The 18619-nt window shown below is 33.1% G+C and overlaps 3 protein-coding genes across 4 annotated transcripts; all 3 read right to left on the minus strand.

The window, feature by feature from the left end:
- Window positions 1-4: 4 nt before the first annotated feature.
- LOC101207239 lies at window positions 5-4451 on the minus strand. Its single transcript, XM_004140849.3, has 4 exons — window positions 2964-4451; window positions 1412-2743; window positions 1095-1218; window positions 5-492 (listed from the first exon to the last, which is right to left on the minus strand). Exons 1-4 carry the CDS (start codon window positions 3720-3722, stop codon window positions 248-250), a joined length of 2460 nt encoding a protein of 819 aa, XP_004140897.1. The 5' UTR covers window positions 3723-4451; the 3' UTR covers window positions 5-247.
- A 1927-nt stretch (window positions 4452-6378) lies between these two features.
- Window positions 6379-10408, minus strand: LOC101208465 (organelle RRM domain-containing protein 1, chloroplastic). The gene is made up of 9 exons (XM_004140940.3): window positions 9923-10408; window positions 9726-9823; window positions 9089-9329; window positions 8895-8992; window positions 8742-8807; window positions 7876-7965; window positions 6982-7050; window positions 6785-6891; window positions 6379-6699 (listed from the first exon to the last, which is right to left on the minus strand). Exons 1-9 carry the CDS (start codon window positions 10261-10263, stop codon window positions 6625-6627), a joined length of 1185 nt encoding a protein of 394 aa, XP_004140988.1. The 5' UTR covers window positions 10264-10408; the 3' UTR covers window positions 6379-6624.
- A 551-nt stretch (window positions 10409-10959) lies between these two features.
- On the minus strand, window positions 10960-17203 carry LOC101208705 (hippocampus abundant transcript-like protein 1). 2 transcript variants are annotated; one of them, XM_004140941.3, is made up of 14 exons: window positions 16862-17203; window positions 15527-15638; window positions 15313-15425; window positions 14704-14826; window positions 14441-14613; window positions 14243-14318; window positions 14030-14116; window positions 13757-13837; window positions 13597-13629; window positions 13420-13473; window positions 13286-13327; window positions 12394-12472; window positions 12204-12274; window positions 10960-11356 (listed from the first exon to the last, which is right to left on the minus strand). In XM_004140941.3, exons 1-14 carry the CDS (start codon window positions 17051-17053, stop codon window positions 11258-11260), a joined length of 1335 nt encoding a protein of 444 aa, XP_004140989.1. In that variant the 5' UTR covers window positions 17054-17203; the 3' UTR covers window positions 10960-11257. The 2 variants fall into 2 exon arrangements, with proteins under 2 accessions (XP_004140989.1, XP_031742378.1); XM_031886518.1 differs by having other exon boundaries at window positions 17032-17195.
- Between the last annotated feature and the right edge of the window lie 1416 nt (window positions 17204-18619).

Raw genomic sequence — 18619 nt, forward strand, 5'->3', positions numbered from 1 at the left:
GAGAGAAGAGTAATTCATCATATCATATAAGATATATAAAGTACACAAAGTTGGGTATATTTTCGACCTGGGAAAAATCAGGACATCTCATTGTACATAATGGGGTGATAGAGATTCATCTAAACATACAAAATAGGAATGTACACATTAATGAAATACTATACAATATCAGTTAAAACAAAGAAAAAGCAGAAGCCATGGATTTAGATGAAAAATTGAATGTGGCTGTATCCTCGAAAGTAAAATTTCATTCGAGAAAACAAGCAGCAGCAGTGGCAGCAGCTTCAGGAGAGTCCGATGTTTCAATTGCTTCCGCAATTCTGAGTGCTGACATTGCTTTGTAGACGGCCAAATCTGCATTCTCCAACAGCAATTGTGCTCTTTGCCGCTTACTAACAGCGTTTTCGATGCATTTCTCTACTGCTGCCTTTGATTCTTCATACTTCTGCATAGCATTCTGGTCCTCCACAGCATCTCGTCTCCAAAGTATGGCTGCACAATCACCTTCCGATTTAGAATTCGTACCCTTTCAATTCATTACTACTATTGCATACGTTGTAAAAAAGATCAAGAGATTAAGGTTTCATCTAAAACATATAAACTTCATTTTAGTCTTCAGATTTTGTCAACTCTTTAATAAAAATCTGAAGGAACATGTGTTTTAGGCTCTAGATGTGTCGACCAAAGTGAAAATGAAGTACTATGCGCCAGCAACCAACCAACGAGTCCAAATCGTGACTGAACAAAATATTGAATGAAAAATGACTTCCGAGTTCAATAAAAATCTGTTTTCCCAACTATTCCAGAATCAAATTTATACTTTTAAGCATAACTAACTACTTTAGGAACCTAGTTATTTAATACCATATACAAGGGTCAAAAGAGGGCACCTTTTAAAAATTTAAGTAGAAAATAGAACAAACTAAGATTTAAAACTTTTTTATCCGACTTTTCATTGTTGTTATCAAAACCGAAACCATGGTCTAAGAAATAAAAATAGTTTTTATCCGACTTTTTTTTAGAATTTGGCGACACAAAACCACCACAATTTTCAAAACAGATATCAAAACGAAGGTTGTTGTCAAGAATTTTACCTTCCAAAATACTTGGTTGGGGAGTTCTACCACTCCCAGATTGGCTAGGCTGCCTTTTGAGTGATCTTTTTCTCCGCATCATAGGTTTAGGGACCAGGGGAGGTTTCCTCTTCGATTGATAAGCCTGTGAATGAAAGTTCATCCAAATCTCCTCAACAAACCAAGTAAAAGCTTAAAAGGGTATTCAACCCTTGTAAACACTCAAAACAGATAGACCATGAAAAAGAAAATATTCTTAAATTGGATATGTATAGAAATTTCAGAGACTAGATTCACATACAAATCTTAGAAGTTAAAGCAGCGTGAGAAAAAGCTACCTGGAATACCCTTATCAGAGATGATTTTCTTTGTTTCCGTTTCTTTGTCCAATAAGTATATAAAGACTCTACAATCGAAGGGCTAGCGAGAGGCGTGCATATATCAGCAGGCGCTTTCTCGTCAGAAAAGGCATCAGGATTACAGTAAAATCCTTTCTCAAAAGCATCAACCATCGACTCAAAATTATCCTCTGAGAAACATTCTTGGTGCTTGTCTGTTGCAATAAGCCCATCATTAAACTCGATTAGCCATTCCTCATCTTCAGAATCCATGTCGTAGTTCGCTGTACTTTTTGTCATCGCTCTACATACCTCATCATCGTTTACAGAGATGTACGTATCTGGTCTTTGGAAAGAAGCACCGCTACTATCAACATAATCTGGAACTTCAGACACTCTTGGGACAGGAATAGCTTTAGCAATCAAACATGGTATATTGCGATCAGAACACTCCTTGTACAAGTCCTTGAAAATAAACCAATCCCTTCGATTAGGAAACTCTAGCTTCCAACCATTATCTATCGACCACAATATTGCATGTGTAAAACGATTGCAAGAAGAGGGCTTCATGACTCTTTCGGCTTTGTGGGTGTATCTAGTTGAACCATCTTTCTTCACGACTAGAAGCCATTCACACGATGCAGAGAACTCTAACACAATATTGGCTCCCTCTTCTCTCAAACATTTATCGGCTTCTACTATCAATATATTTGCTTTGCAGCATGATGAGTCAACATCCATTGCTGATCCCAATGCAGTAGAATTAGTTTCTCTGATGCGCCCAGCAGAATCTCTCACAGCTGAGCTCTTGTGCCTGTTGCAAGATGCTCCAGAAGGAAAAGATACACCAAGTTTCACATCATCGACTGCTAAAGGTCCAATACTTTTTTGCATAGCAGCAAGAGAATGGCTCCTCGGTCTCCTAATTCTCAGTGAACTTCTCCTCTTCCTTATACCACGAGAGCTGAAACCATTTCTGTATTGCATGGTCCGAGTACCTAACCTTGTAGCTCTAACAGATGGATGTGAGACAGATCGGGTTTTAGGACGATCAAATAAAAAGGCCATGGGTTTACGTTCCAAAGAACTTACAGGACTGGGAACATGTAGCTCTTCAACGCTGTCTTCTTCACTATCACTACTTATATCTACATCTAACTGGTTGTTATTATATACAAGACGAGCCTGAATCCGAGTTACTCTAAGAAACATCTCGGAATACAAAAACATAAAAGGGAGAGGAATGGCGGAAAAATCCAAATGAAACATTGGAATGGATTGCCTGGACCCAAAAATCGCAAACATGCCACAACATCCCGTTGGAGGATAGCCCTGAAGGATAGGTTAAGTTCAAATTAATGAAATACCTCCTAACAGTAATAAAAAGTTCCACACATAAAATCAACAGTATTTATTTAGATCAAGAAACAACCAACAAAATCTGTACACATTTCATAAATTTTCATGACAGTACCCTATTATATTGAAGCTTAAAATTTTATTAAGAAACATATAAACATACAACTAGAATTAAGAAGGTACAATCCAATACCTGCAAGAAACGCATTCCCTTAAGAGCGAAAACTTCATTGATTGGATTAGATAACAAAAATGCAGAAAACTTGGCCACACTAAGGCCAGGACTCTTGAAATGTCTAAGAACCGTGAGTATAAAATCTGAAAAACAGCCACCATCGACACTACTCCCGGCAAAAATTGTAAGAGCACAATCACGGGGGTGCAAAATCCTCTGCCTATGGAAATGCAGATTAGAAGTACGGCCACCTGCAGTAGACTCCCAATGCTCAACATCAGTCTTCCTCGATCTCTGTCTTCGAATGAACCGGAGTCCGAACATCCTATCCCCTGACAGAACATTATCACTCTCCATTTCATCAAAAACCTCCCCATCTTCCAAACGACCCCTCTTCCTCTTCCTTGAATAAACTTTCCCAAACATTCTATCCACACCACTTGACTTGTCATCGTTACCAATCCTAGGAAAGACCTTCACTGGTTCAGGAACTTTCACAACACAGGCATCATCATCCTCACGAATGTTAACAACGACAACCCTCTTTGGCTTGACATTTCGAACTTGAGTCCACTTCCCATGGAGCCTACCATGGCCACTTCCACCCCCATTTCCTCTGCCGTCAATAATAGGGTACCAATCACTAGCATCTTTTGACTTCTTAAGCTTCACTTCACCCGATTCAGGCCAAAGCCGTCTTCCAGACCTCAAAACTCTAGCTCCATCACTACCCTTTACCAAACCAAACACTCTTGTCCTTCTCATCCCAGACGGCATTGCCGTACGGCTATAAAGAATCAACAGCACCAACCACCCAACAATCAGCCCTCTGTTTCTTCTTCGAATTGATTCAGAACCGGCGGTCGTAAAAATACAAACTCGCCGGCGTTTAACAACCACCCATTTGTCAAAATCAGTGTCTGTAAACACGATGACTCGGAATTTTCAAAATATAATCGAACTCAAAATGGAGACTTGGCGCCAAAGATTTTGAAGAGGGGGAAAAATTAAAAATCAAAAATCGAAAACAAACAAAGAAACATGCAACATCAAGAAGAAAATACAAAAAATTTCACGGAAACACACACTATCTCTACAATAATCTAGATTCAAATCCTATAAAAAAAAAAAAAAAAGGTAAAAGAGAGAAAAAAAAGTTTTAAAATATACAGAAAAATAAGAGATCCATTTACATAGGCTATGAAAAACCCCGAAAAAGAAGCGGAGAAAAACAAAGAAGGAAGACCCAAAAAGGAATTTCAAAGATTAGATCCGAAAGTATGATGAAGAATCGGTGAGAGTGAGAGAGTTTCAAGCAAACTGACAGAGAGAAGACGGCTAGGGTTTATGATAAAAACCACTGGGGAAAAAGGCGGTCGCCGACTAAGGGTAACCGTTGGATGGAGAGAATAAACGGTCCGATTCTCCCTAGAAGGGAGAAAGAACTTTTAGGAACATTGGGGGCGTTTTCGATGATTCAGCTTCTAGGGTTCTTTTTTTATTTATTTTTAAAAAAAAGAAAAGAAAAAAAGAAAATGATTGTTTTTTCTTTTGCTATTTTTTAGGAGAGGGAAATAAAGGGTTTTGATATTTTGGTAAACGCAAATTACTAAAGTAGGTCTCAACGTGGCTACGTAAATTGACTGCCAGCTGGCATCAGCATTTTGGAAAGATATATTTAATATTTGGTGACGTGTATCCATTTCCGTGGTTCAACTTGGAAATACGAATACATTATTTATTTTCATAAATCTATAACTTTAGAAAAATAAAAATAAAAAAGTCAAAACATTTAACCCTTTAATTTGTAATAATACCAAAATTAAGTAATTTTTAAAAATAAATTGTGTTTTAAAAATTGAATAAAAATTCAAATATTTATCCTAAAATTTAAGAAATCTAAATTATCATGTAACACCTCCTAATAATGGGATGGAGTTTAATTAGAAATCGAAAATAAATTATTTATTTTCAATATGGTGAATTTGGACCTTTTATTCTAATTAAGTAATGTCTTGTAACATAGCAAACCAAAAAGGAAAACAGTGATATCTCGTGAAAGTTGCTAATTAATTCTGTCTACAAAAAGTTATTTTAATGCATCACAAAGACATTCAAAATATTTTCTTTGTCAATAAACTTATAAATTTAGTTCACTAACTTTTAATAGACTTAACATACAAACCTAATGTAATTTAGACCCCATTATTCATATTCCAAATATTACTTTAAAAACAAAAAATCAAGTAGAAAACAAAAACAAATTCTTACTTTTTACGGTATTCGAAAGCTTACAAGTGTATCTCAAAGTTCATAATTTCCGAAAATAAAACCTAAAATCAAATAAAAAAAATATTAGCTCTTGAAAATTGTCTATATAAAAAAAAGTATATCAAATAAGTTTTAATTATTTTTACATGTAAATAATTCTTAAAATAGTGCGAACATTTTATTTTAAATTTTTTGCACATCTAAATGCGTTGCCATAGTCAAATTTAAATGTGTTGCCATAGTCAAATTTTAAAAGTACACCAAGAATAGGAAACAAATTTTAAAAGCATAGAAGAATTCAAACTCAAACATAATAAAAGAGTTTGGAGGATACTACCATTGTGTTGTCATGACAACTAAAATAAATTTGATTTTCTTGTAAAGGTAATTGAAGTTGAGGAAAGGTCGAGTCCATAAATCTATAAAAATTTGTACCAAGACGTTAATGTGATTGAAGAGTTAACTCTAAAATAAACTTGATTTGCTGAATGAGAGTAAACAACATTATCAACAAATATATATATATATATAGGAAAGGGCAGATATATGTAGACAAAGAATAGGAAATAAATCTCATTGGATATGAATAACATTTGATCTAATTTTGGGTTCCAAAAATATAATTATATAGCGATTCCTATTTGTTTGAGAAGATGGAAATATCGACAGATTGTGTTTGTACACTTAAGTTTTTTTTTTAAAAAACGGGAAAATAAAATATTGGTTTTAGATACTAAATTTAGATGTAGATTTGAAATAATAACAAAAAAGAATATCTGAATTTAAATCATTGTTTTAAAAAATTGAAATTAAAGAGGTTGATAAACTTTCAATTTTATTTATAATAAAAGAATCTACATCTCGAAGATTCTAATTTCTAATTATAAATTATATTTTTCAATGCTTTTCTTTGTGATTATTTATTTTCTAAAAAAAGACTTCACATTTCACTCTCACCTTCATATTATTATTCTTTTTTTAAAAAAATATATTTGTTAAAAATAAAATTGAATCTGAAACAGTTAATAGTAACTATTTTAATATTTACATATCAAAATATTTACAAATATATAACAAAATGTCTTTTAGAAAATTTAAATGTCAATCATTTAACATGATTTTTTTTTATTTTGTTTAATGTTGATGTGGCAAAAATAAAAAGTTTATCAATATTTTAAGGAAGATGTAGTAAGTTTTACTCTTCCTAATTCTTTTATATTATGTGCATATTAATTGTAATTTCATCTAAAATTCCATAATTCTTCTCTTGCCTCAAATTGGCACTGAGCTGAATGACTATCTCCCAAGTCTCAAGGCTCAAACATTATGAGCTAAACTTGTAAATTCTAAGTTTCTAACTGATTACTCAAAATTTGACGTCGAAGTAGACAAATACTTTTACCTATGGTCAGGAGCGGTTTCCACCGTATCTACGAGGACTAGGCTTAGCAATATCGACAACTATCATCCAGCCATTGATGATCTGCATCAAACACAGAAAATATATATGGCAGGTAAGAAAGCAACAAGGGGAAAGAGAGGGAGAAATAGAACTCGTGTTTATTCACCTTGCCATTCATTTCTTTGAGGGCAGCACTGGCAGCCTCCTCTGTTGTATACTCTACAAATGCATAGCCCTTGGACCTTTTGGAGATTTTGTCCATTATGATCTTAACTGTTCAGAAAAGTAATCAATAACATCATGATTTTGTATCATGAGAACTTTTGAGTTAGAGTTTAAAATGACATGATCGATGCAACATACCTTCAACGAGCTTGCCAAAGCCTTCGAATGCAGCACGTAAGGTTTTCTCTGATGTATAAAATGAAAGTCCTGTCTCGTTTTGGAAGCAATAAGCAGTGTCAAGTAGGAGTTTTAAGAAATTGAGAACAAAATCATGGATCAAAAGTGATCTCGACTATTCTCATGAACAATCTTCTAACCCGACTACATTTAGTTCTCAAATAAACGTGTACTACAAATACTAGGTATGCGACACCATGTTTTGAACTCTTTCCCACTAAGTTCTGAACGTTTACATTGGCTTTATTGACCCTTAAATCAATCCAGGGTGGTTAAAATCAAAAGATTCTGAAAATTCTAGAACACTAAAAAAGGAAGATAATCAAAGGAGAAGTTTTCAATCATTGCTTCCACCCAAAACGTGTGTTTCCATTTAAAAGTATTTTTTTCAAAAGACATTTCAATGGATAAAACATTTTCTGGTTTTTTTCCCTTAAAAAAGGGCCAAATATCAATTAGGTACTTAACCAACTATTGAGGTGGGAGAGCCAAACTGCTTAAGTAGTATAATGGTCGTCCCATTCCAACTGATATGGGACAAAGACAGCTCAATACTACCCTAGTTCCTAACAATATCCTTATTGTGTCCATGTTGGCTGTTGCCATTTGGCTCACACTGAATAAAATCCTGTTATAAGACATCCCAGTCCCCCCACCCCCTTCTCATGTCATGACGAAGCTACTAAAGAGCCTCTGCGTTCATTTTTTAAGAACATTAACAGAACAATGATATTTGGCTAACTAAGATGTTCATATTCAAAAACTACACCTGAAATGTGGAACAATATCAGTGACAGTGATCCTACAGGTGAGTGTAAAAATATTAAAATCTAGCATGTTTTGAATTGCCAATACCAGTTATAAATAGTTTCTTTGTTTTCACAGGAGTTGTTTGATGTGTTCCTGAAGAATCTGGTAGATCCGAAGGATTCTTGGCAATATTACCTGAAAAATGCAGGTAACTATTTCAAAGGAATTACTGGAAATAAATTGAGTTAATAGTTACAAATAAATCAAATTAAAATTCTAGCATTTACCATTAAAATCACAGTTCAGAACAGTATGAATAGCTTGACTAAAATAACATGTAAATATAACACAAGTTCCCTGTTTGCTTAGCTACTATCAACAACAAACCAAATAAACAGTGATAGTTATTTCAGATAACTTCATTGCCCCATTACAGCTAAGAAGGATTTTAATATAGTTTTTAATACATATATATATTAAAAAAGACAATGAGCCATAAAAAGAAGGCTGAGATCACCAAATTGAAATTTGCAATTGTAGGCCAACATTTTTTGCCCACACTCTTCTTTATTTAGTACCTTATTTTAGCTTATGCAGTTATGCTTCAGGACAAACGAACAAATTCCTGCAAGTATTTTCTCTCAAAGTATATACCAACAATTTATCCTAATAATATTTATGACTTTTGGTTAATTTTTTCATCAATCCAACAAACGGACAAACAATATCTACTCAATAATCAAACCTAACAATTTCAAGTCATCCATCTAAGAAGCCAGCACTATACATTCCAAAAGGTAAAATTTTGAAATATAGGAAATCACCAAGTAAGGTAGGATCAACATAAGCAAAAAGGGATTAGAATCCTTCAAGTTAGAAAAGAATGGGCAAAAACAGTTGTTTATCTCAAGCAATGAAACCACAACTAAGAATTGGAATCGAAAGATTTACTCAAGGTTAAAAGATTTAACCTCCATAATCCTTATTCTCTGCCTCAAAGTTTGCATCTAGCTGAACAGATAAAACACCAGGAACACCTGCATCTCGTGAGAATTAGCATCAAACAACACAGAACTATCACTCACAGAATAAAGTGCATAAGTGTCATAGGAACTGGAGATTACCGGCTAGTTCTCGCGCACATTCCTCATCCAATTCACAACAAAAACCAAAGCTAGACTGCCAGGAAACGTGATATATACACATTTGGGCATCCTTGTCACTACAGATAATTAACATAACCATTCTTGAGGGACAATGAAAATATCATAAACAAAATGGAAGCAACTACTTTCGTTACATACAACATTACACTTACTTCCCCAGAACTTTGGTCAGTATCTCAACATAATAATCAACCATTTGCGCCTTGGTAACCACCCCAATACCTGGCTTGTCTATTCGAACAAGCCAATGCTTGGTATTCCCCAAAGGGAACAATACCCTGCTGCCATTTTGCGAATATGATTTCAGATTCAATGGAGGAGTTGAAGAACCATTATCCTTCTCTATGGAGCTGAAGTTCGGGTCAGGCTCAACGGATATAACCCCCGGTACTCCTGTAACAGATGCTCTTATGAAAACCAACAAAAATTGCAATGCCTGGTGCAATTTTTCATTGTCTTTAAGTGAAAGCATGGAAGTTTTAACCAATAAAAAAATCGATGAATCTATCAAAAGGGTAGGTTTGCAACACTTTAAAAAGGTGAAAAGTGTTTCTATAGCCCATTAAAAACACTTATAAAATCAGTCTCCAAAACATCCCTAGTGTGGTTCGAAAATAGAAAAGAAAGGCCTTCAAAATTCTTAAAACACTAAAATGCACTAAGGTGATTCTAGGAGAAGAACTACTAATTAATGTTTCTTTGAAGATGCTTAGGAGTACTTTTCACTTTAAGTACTGTTTTCAAACGCCAATACCCATAAACAAACGAGCTAACATTCATTTTACTTACTTGCAAGCTCAATGGAAGCTTGTTCATCAATGTCACAACAAAATCCAAAGCGGGTATCCCAGGAAGCATCATAAATACACATCTGAGCATCCTTCTCACTAATCATATAATCCCAACAATAAAATTAAAAAAAAAAAACAGTGAGAAAAAAAAAACGCTGCAGTACAATCAAACAGTAAAACACGAGGAACACAAACCTGCCCAAAACTCTTTCCAAGGCTTTGACGTAATAATCAATGACTTGTGGTTTTGAATTGAGCCCTGATGGGGGTCTCTCCATGAGGACCCTCCAGTGGCGGTTTTCGCCGAAAGTCGGAGACCAGAGAGAAGAAGTAGAAGGAGTGGATGTTGAAGCTAAATTAACTGCAACAGAACAGCGAAGAGGAACAGTGGAGTATAGATAAGAAGAAGAAAGTAGGAACTTTTTCGTTTTACTTAAAGGTAGAGGGAAACTGATGTTAATGGCGGAGGATTGGAAATGGGGTTTGAGGGAATGGAATGAGAAATTCGTTGTGGGTGTGGGAGAGAGTAGCTCCATTGGAGCACGCTTGAATGGTGGCAATCAAGCAAACACCTCACCGGTAAATGGGGCTCTAAAACGTTGGTTCTTTTGAGGTACCGACTTCAGTTTGAGTTATGAAAGTGAAATCGATATGTAAATTGCAAATTGCTATTGAAGTTTAGTTCTTAAGTAATCATTCATAAATCTGCAAAACATGTTTACTATTGAAATATTTTGCAAATTGATATGTGTGTATATATAGATAATAAGTCATGTTTAACAGCTGAAAAGTGAAAGAAAAAAAAGAGTTAATTTCACATATTGTTTGGTTAGGTTAGATATGAAAAATGAGTAGATTTTATTGCCAAAAAAATTAATTTAATACATTATTAACTCCTTACACTTTACACCATGAAGACCTAAACATTTTCTATTAGTCCAAAATTTTCCCTTTTCTTACATTATTGCCTCTGGTAAGTTCATGGAAGAACTCTTTATAATATATATAAAAGAATAAGATTTATTTACGAATATAACAAACAAAACTTTTCTCATATAAAATAATTTTAGATTTAAAAAATGATCATATAAATTCAAGTTTATTATACTATTATTAAAATATAGTCTTATTATACTCAATTTTTAATTTGAGGGCATTCTATTATTTACAGAAAAATGAATATACAATACAAAATTTTGATATTGTATTCTACAAATACAAATAGGCAAATCTTTTTTTTTATATATTATTGGTTAAATTGTAAATTTAGTCTTTATAGTAAAAAAAAAGTTAGAATAGTCTCAATAGTTAGAATTTAGTCTCGGTTGAATAATTTTTTTTATAAAGAGTCTATATGGTAGAAAATATCTACGAGTATTTTATCGACCATATAGACCCTTTATAAAGATCTTATCAAACCATAAAAACTAAATTCAAACTTTTAGAATTATATGGACTAAATTCTAACTTTTTCTTTTTTGAGTGAACCAAATTTACAATTTAACTCATATTGTTAACATCATTCAACATTTAAGCATCATTCAAAAGTGGTTCCTCAGGATCGTCATCCTCTTTGCTTCCATGTTCTTTGGCCTTCAGTAGGCAACAGCCATGCCATAAAGAAATCACCTGTGCAACACAAAACTTACATCATTCACTAACATAGAATGCTCGTGTTGGTTTGGTTCAACGTAAATTTTCAACTCTAAAGCTTTTGAGTTTGTTTCATATTGGCTTCAGACATGCAATGTTCGTATTGGTTGCTGAAACTTTAAGTTTGTTTTTTTTTTCCTAAACTTTCAAAATCTCTATTTTAGTTCCAAGCTTTGAAAAGAATAATCATTTAGATCGTTGCCATATGACTTTTATCATTTAATGTTCATTCATCAAATGTTCGTCTCTAACACACAAATCATGCTCATGTTATTAGTACATCTATTTACAACCATGGTTATAATCAGTGAAGAACAAAATAAAGACAAGAACTAAATGTTTTTTTTTTTAGTTTTAAGGACTAAAATAGAAGTTTTATAAGATCTAGGGTCAAATCTAAATCAATACTTAAAATACTCATCAATGGAACTTCAACTCATTCAAACAAGTTCATAACACACTATCTAATCTAATAGATTCCAATTTAAGTTTGGACTGAATTTTGTATCTAATGGCAATCCTACCTTTCAATTTTGTGTAGACATTTATGTCTAATAAGTTCAACAATCCCAAAAAGTAGCTAATAAGTCCATAAAATTGTGAGTCTAAAACATTTATGGACATTTTTTAAGTTTAGAGAGGCATATGTCTTAAATGACCTAACGCAACTCGGACAAATATATAACCCGAACCCTAAAAGTAGAGTTAGCTTGGGTTAATAAAGTTAACTTGAATAACCCGAACCCTAATGGTAGGATTAGATTGGGTTAATCAAGTTGTCTTAACACGCCGAGGAGAGAGATAGAGATCAGAAGTGTTTTACCAAGCATATGGAGGCACAAACAATGCTAAAGCCTTTACAATCAAAAGGGGCATCACTTGAAATGAACCATGCTGTGAAATATCAAAACAGGAAAAAAAAAAATCAATAACCACATATAGTTAAAAGATCTGCTCCAATTCCAACAATGAACAAACAGTAAGAAGAGAAGCAATGAATGAAAGAAACTCACAGGTTAAGGGACTCATCACAAGTGGTGACAAAAAACTAGCTATTGACTCCACACCAGCAACAAAACCTTGGGCCTTCCCCTGCCATCAATAAGTTGACAGTTAAAACAATCAACCCCAGTTGCCAAAACCTCAACAATGGAAGTATAATAGGAATAGGGCCTTTTGACAATGTTTTGTTTCTTATTTTTCATTTCCTGCTTCCTCTTTATCAAGAAAGAATAACGTTCCAGATTTCTTTGTGTTTTTTTTACTTTCTTACCACAGAAAAAAAAACAAAAACAAAAACAAACGCATGTTTGATTATCACTTATTGTTTCTTCTTCTCTAGATGAAGTTTATTAGAGAGAGGAGAAATGGGGAAATCTTCAATGGTCTTCGGTTCAAAATTGGAAAAGAAAAAACCATGTAAACTAGCTTCCATTGTAAACTAGCTTCCATTGATAACCATTTAGTGTTTTGTTTTTTAAAATTAATCTTATTTTCACTTAATTTTTACCATAGTTTTCATAAACTTAAGTAAAAGAATTTGATTGCTAGCAAATTCCAAAAACAAAAATAGTTTTTTATGTACTATTTTTCTAATTTTCAAATTTTGGCCTAGTTTTATACGAGAGTAGAATGTAGATAGCAAAGCATGAGAGTTAGAGATGGATGGGTGTTTGTAGGATTAATTATAAAAAAAAAAAAAAAAACCAAATGGGGTTTTGTTGTTTACAAAATCAACAAAATTATGGAAACATTTGTAAAAAAAACAAGAAATAGTAGCCTTTTTTTTTTTTTTTTTAGATAAGAAATAGAAAGTATCAAATACTTATGTTTCTGAAATAATAGAAAATACGAAACAGAACCAAAAACCAGATATGGCAATAAAATGCACAACTATATTCCAACCTGATTGCTTGAGCTTGAAGCTTTGGAGACAATTGCATAAATCTGTATGACAATAGGAATGAGCATATAAGTCAATTCATGTTATTAGAATTAAAATGATTACAAGAGTTCATTTTCTTTTTGTTGATACTTACTGCAGGTCTTGCTAAGACATATATGACTTTAAATGAAGCAGCCAAGTATGCAACCTGAGAGAGGGCAATAACATCTATTACCAATTGCAAAGACTCAAAAAGATCAGATTTTTTAGTAGAGCAAAGTTCCAAGTAATTTGTTCGAGTTCTAAAGTTCATATAGAATATGGTGCATACCCAAGCTGCCCATGCCAAGCCATAGAACAATGCCTGTACAGCGAAAACAAAACAAGAAACTTTAGGATGGACCGTATTATTTTTCTTCAGAAGCTTCTCAATCTCTCCTCTTGCTTTATTTTCTTGAGGAAGGTTAAAAATGCAAGATGAAATGGCTCACATAAGCTACTGATGCAAGTATTCCCAAGCACAATATAGCTTCCTCCCCAATCAGTGGATTTATAAGTGGTAGCACCAACATCTGAAACCAAATTTGACCAATAAACTGATATGAGGGCGACAATTTTCGTCAATGGCGGAGAATAAATCTACGGAGAATCAGAGACTGGTGCTATATTTGTATTTGTTGTGTACTAGTTTGTTCTACGTGTAATTGAATTTGATTGAGTATATTACAGGTCTTCTTTTCAGTTCTTGTTGGAGAGGAATTTACCTGAGTGAAAATCGAGCCTATTCCAACAAGCATCAAAATTTCTGAGTTTTGGTTTTTATCAAACCCAAAAACCGCCTTCAAATAGAACTGCAGAACTCTTAAATTATTAGTTAAAGATTAAAGTCCAATTCAATAGCAATGCGTTCCACTTTTGCAATTGAATGAACTTCATATTTTTTAAGGATAACAAAATTTTACTTGATCAAAACTTACCATTAGGACGTTAGTGATCCCTGTCATTCCCAAATTCAGAAAGAAAGAAACATAAGTTATGCTCCGAAGTGTTGGACTGCAAAACAGAATGAAGCACTTCAACAATGGAAATGAAGGAACTTTGAATAGAAAATAGACTGTATTGGAGCTTTGCAAACGTCAGAGAAACAAGTATGAAATGAGCTATAAAGAAAGTACTTGTCGATGACTATTTCAATTGCATCTCTCATAGTTCTGAATCGTCTGTTGAGAACGTTGACCGTCTTTGATAACCAATTGGGTTCTTCATCATTCTTCGGGATTGGTTTTACTGTCTCGTGCAGGAAAAAGTACATGTAGATGGGACAAAACATCAATAGAACTATTGAGACCTGAAACAGAAAAGTGAATTCTTGATGTGATAAATGGAAAATGAAACTATGAGAGCTAAATCTAAGATGCTACGGAGGTGCAGTTCGTACCACAAAAATGTACTTTTCGGGAAGAAACCTTGCTAGCAAATTCCCAACAACATGGGAAGCAGAAGAAAGGCCAGTGATCCAACCAAATACTGCAGCTCTCCTACTTTCTTGTACAGTATCCGCCTATAAGATGGAAAAGCTTTAAAAGACTGCTTGATCTATAAATTTTCCTACCAAAACTTGAAGTTAACGTCATGACTGATTGGATTGCAAACAGATTTTGTTATGATTTGTTTCTAAAATTTGAGCTTGTCTACTACAAGTCTTTTCTAGAGCTTTGTAAATTTTAAGAATAATTTCCAAAACTTATGTTTTTGTTTCTCAAATTTCTTTAAAATTCAAAAGTAGTCTTGCAAGGGGGCATCAGCATTGAGTGAAGAAATTGCTGATAAAGAAAGGGAGATTCAAGTTATTGTATTTCTTTTCGTACAAAAAGTGCGGAACCGGATAACCTCTGACCTGAAGTGGATGAGTAAAGCATCTCAACTGTCGAGGTATTCTTAAGTTGACGTTATTGTTTTCTTTATCAAATAAACGAAAAAGGAGAACGCCATTAAACAATGCCGAAAGAAAATTACAATAATAATTACGATAGAAAATAATCCTTACGGCATATGCAACAGAAATGAAGAATATGCTGCCTTGACTCAGTATCTTTGATATTGTACGAAGCACATAGTAAGCATATATATAACCCTTGGATTGATCCCAAACAAGTAATGCTGATACAAAAATGCATAAATCGAACTTCAAAATTTGGAAAGGAAAAATAAATAAATAATGCATCCGCTTTTCAGATAAGAAACGGAAATTAGAAACATACCAAAAGGAAATATGCTTGTTGATACTGTTAGTAGGAGCAAAGGTTTTCGACCATACTCGTCCGCAAGCTGACCAAGCAGTGGAAGAACTACCATTTTGAAAATTCCAACGATCTGCAATACAAAAGAGAGCTAAAAACATTATTTTCTAACCTCATTTATTTTACTTTCTAAGTCTTGAAGATAAGCAGAGAAAGGTATAAAACAGAATAAAAGTGTGGCCATATCGACGGAATGGTATTGCTAATATAAATTTATTCATTCATTGCCAATGTAACTAAAGTTTCCACTAAAAAAATGGAGAAATGATGGCTATAAAATTTATTAGGTTCTTTATTGAATGAAATATTTGTGGGTTCAATCAAGGAGTGCAAAAGCAACAATTTGGTATAGTGATCTTGATGATTCCTAAACAGTGACAACGTGAATGTAATGAACTTTTTTGTTCTCATGAAATACTGGGAAGGGGATAGAAGTGACTAAGCATGCAGTCAAAAATGAAAAACGAAAAACGAAAACTCATCTGATAATCTTTTGGTTTTCTAAAATGGTTTACATGCTTTAGTTGAATTCTTATTTAAATTCTAAAAGCAAAAGGCCTTTTTCTAGTTTTCAAAACTTGTTTGCCAATTTTGAAAATATGGTGAAAGAGTTTTTATAACAAACAAGATATTTAGAGATGAAAATGGTATTTATAGACTTAATTTTCAAAAACTAAAAACCAAAAACCAAAAACCAAATTGTTATAGAATGGAGTAAAATTATCATCAAACTTTGAAAAGAGAAAAACAAAAACAAAAAAAAAACCGGAGATGCAACAAACTTTTCGGCTTTTGTGGGAAGCAAATGGTGTGTTGGCTTAGATTGCCCTAAAGCAATGATGCAAACGATGATGTATCTTGGATTTAAAGTACTTTGATAAAATTTACTACTAATCACTTAAAAAGTCATTTTAAATAGACCTAAAATTAAGATGGTTGTCTTGTCCAAATAGTTGGCCCGTATGATCAAAGTTACATAAAAGAAAATGTTGCCGAGCAGTTTACAATGAACTTTGTTATTAAGCACTTCAGAAATCATTTCAAACCGAAACCAAGTGTGATTAGTGGACCTATATGCTCAAATATAGACAATGAAAAAATGACAAACAGTTTATAATTGAATTTACCAAAATCACGCAAAACAAACAAAAAGACATCAGAAATCCGCATATTGCCAAATTGAAACTGAAAAGAAACTAAAATAATCAGAATCAAGAACGCAGAAAGCAGAAACAGAGAAAAATTGAACAGCCCCAAGTATCTTAACAGATTTAAAAAAAAAAAAAAAGAGGCTACCGTTTGCTCAGTTCCATTGAAGTAAATAGCTTGAGGGCAAGTGGTGTTTTGAGAACAAAGAGCATTAGTAATAACATCAACAAGAACAGAAACAGTCATTTCTTCAGCGATCCAATGAACACATAAAGGCAATAACAAGTGAATTAAAGGTCTCAGTTCTTCAAACCCACATTTCCCTGCCGCAAAATGCATCTTCAAACCCCAAAATCTTGCCCGTCTCAGTATCAACCAATAGAGACAAATAAAATCAAATCATATATTTTGTATTGTTGTGAAGAACAAAAACTAGCTGACACCCAAATTTTTTCAGTGAAAGGGAACGAAACGAATAAATGAATTTGTGGATAAACAATAAATTTAAAGGAGTGGGGAAGAAGAAGAGAGAAAAATAAAATATGCAAACAAATGCCACGTCTGTGTCCACGCTGGAATTTGTGACTTGTCACTTCACAATTAACTATGAAAACACATATTAATATTTCCAAAACAAACTTTAGTCTAATTCTAATATTAGTTTTCCCTGATAAAACAAATAATATTTACAAAATTTCATATTTTAACCCTAATAGATATGAATAGATATTGATACGTTTCTATTACTCTAATCGTGATGGAAAGTTATCCGTTTATATCATTGATAAAATTCAAAATTTTACTGTAATCGGTAAATATTTTAGTTTATTTTACTATATATTGAAAATACTTCATTAATATATCCAATATCATCGTTACAAAAATTCATAAAACATAAAATAAAAATAAAAAAATTACATAATTTATCAAAATAGATTAGATATTATATATGTCACAATCTAGTTCAATTTATTACATTGAAAACATCCAAATTAATTTGAGAATAAAATTAAATTAATTAAACTAGGAATAAAAATAAAGTTTTTAGTAATGGAAAAGGTAAAATTTGTTGCATTTGACCTGAGAAAGGAAGTTGGTTAATGCGTGTGCGTGTGATATGGCACGTGCGCCCACAAGTTGGCGCGTGAAAAGCTTGTGGCGTTACAATGGAGACTGGAGAGTGGAATTTTGATTGCCAAATAAGGTATCCAATAAAGAATGAAGCATGCCATTGGCCATTGGCCATTGTATGTATCCACTCCCCATCTTAGTATTATATACGTAGCGACTCCGACTAATTGTTGTTAATTCAACCTTTGATAAGACATAAGTTTAATTTAACAATATTGGTTCTTCCATGCTTGCTTTCATCACACAAAAGGAACAAATTAAAATGTTTAAAAAAAAAAGAAGAATTTCCACTTTGGTAAGTTATGATTGAAACATGATTGGGGTTGATAAATGCCATATTTTGCATATTTGTACCCTTCATTTAGATATTGTTTACGAGTGTACAAGTTTTTAAGTATGTTATTTTGACTTATATCGCCCCTAATTAAGTAAAATAGTCTAACACATTTTCTCGAGAAGTGATGGAATGTAGTTATGATAAAATATTGGAAAGCACCAACAGAAGAAGATTATATTGAAAACTATCGCAACAAAATATGTTTGGTGTTACAAATCGAACCTAAGACATTCAATGCAAACATGAAGGATTACATTATAACACAAACTCATCCTATTACAACTCACCAACAAAGACGAATTTAGCGTATGTTTAGAGAGGCTCGAGTCATCTCTCAACTTCATGCTCTTTATATTCATTTCAGAAGTTAATCTAGTGGTAAAATTGTCTTTTAACATTCTCTAGACCCAAATTTAAGCCTTATTCCCTACATTTTC

The sequence above is a fragment of the Cucumis sativus genome, chromosome 6, assembly GCF_000004075.3.
Source record: "Cucumis sativus cultivar 9930 chromosome 6, Cucumber_9930_V3, whole genome shotgun sequence".
NCBI classification, from domain to species: domain Eukaryota; kingdom Viridiplantae; phylum Streptophyta; class Magnoliopsida; order Cucurbitales; family Cucurbitaceae; genus Cucumis; species Cucumis sativus.

Bases quoted from the DNA above. Each gene is read 5' to 3' on its own strand.
- LOC101208465 (XM_004140940.3), bottom strand. From the start codon at position 10,263: ATGGAGCTACTCTCTCCCACACCCACAACGAATTTCTCATTCCATTCC. The intron at 9,824-9,922 runs GTTTGTGTTCCT...TTATATGATTAG, and splicing joins TTGGAAAGAGTTTTGGGCAG to TGAGAAGGATGCTCAGATGT. The intron at 7,966-8,741 runs GTTAAATCTTTT...TGCATTTTTCAG, and splicing joins AGAGAATAAGGATTATGGAG to GTAATATTGCCAAGAATCCT.
- LOC101207239 (XM_004140849.3), bottom strand. From the start codon at position 3,722: ATGCCGTCTGGGATGAGAAGGACAAGAGTGTTTGGTTTGGTAAAGGGT. The intron at 1,219-1,411 runs GTAGCTTTTTCT...TTTCATTCACAG, and splicing joins CTCTGATAAGGGTATTCCAG to GCTTATCAATCGAAGAGGAA. The intron at 493-1,094 runs GTAAAATTCTTG...GTGATTGTGCAG, and splicing joins CCAACCAAGTATTTTGGAAG to CCATACTTTGGAGACGAGAT.
- LOC101208705 (XM_004140941.3), bottom strand. From the start codon at position 17,053: ATGCATTTTGCGGCAGGGAAATGTGGGTTTGAAGAACTGAGACCTTTA. The intron at 14,614-14,703 runs GTACGAACTGCA...TTTCTGTTTCAG, and splicing joins CCGAAAAGTACATTTTTGTG to GTCTCAATAGTTCTATTGAT. The intron at 13,838-14,029 runs GTAAATTCCTCT...ATTTGGTTTCAG, and splicing joins TAGGCTCGATTTTCACTCAG to ATGTTGGTGCTACCACTTAT.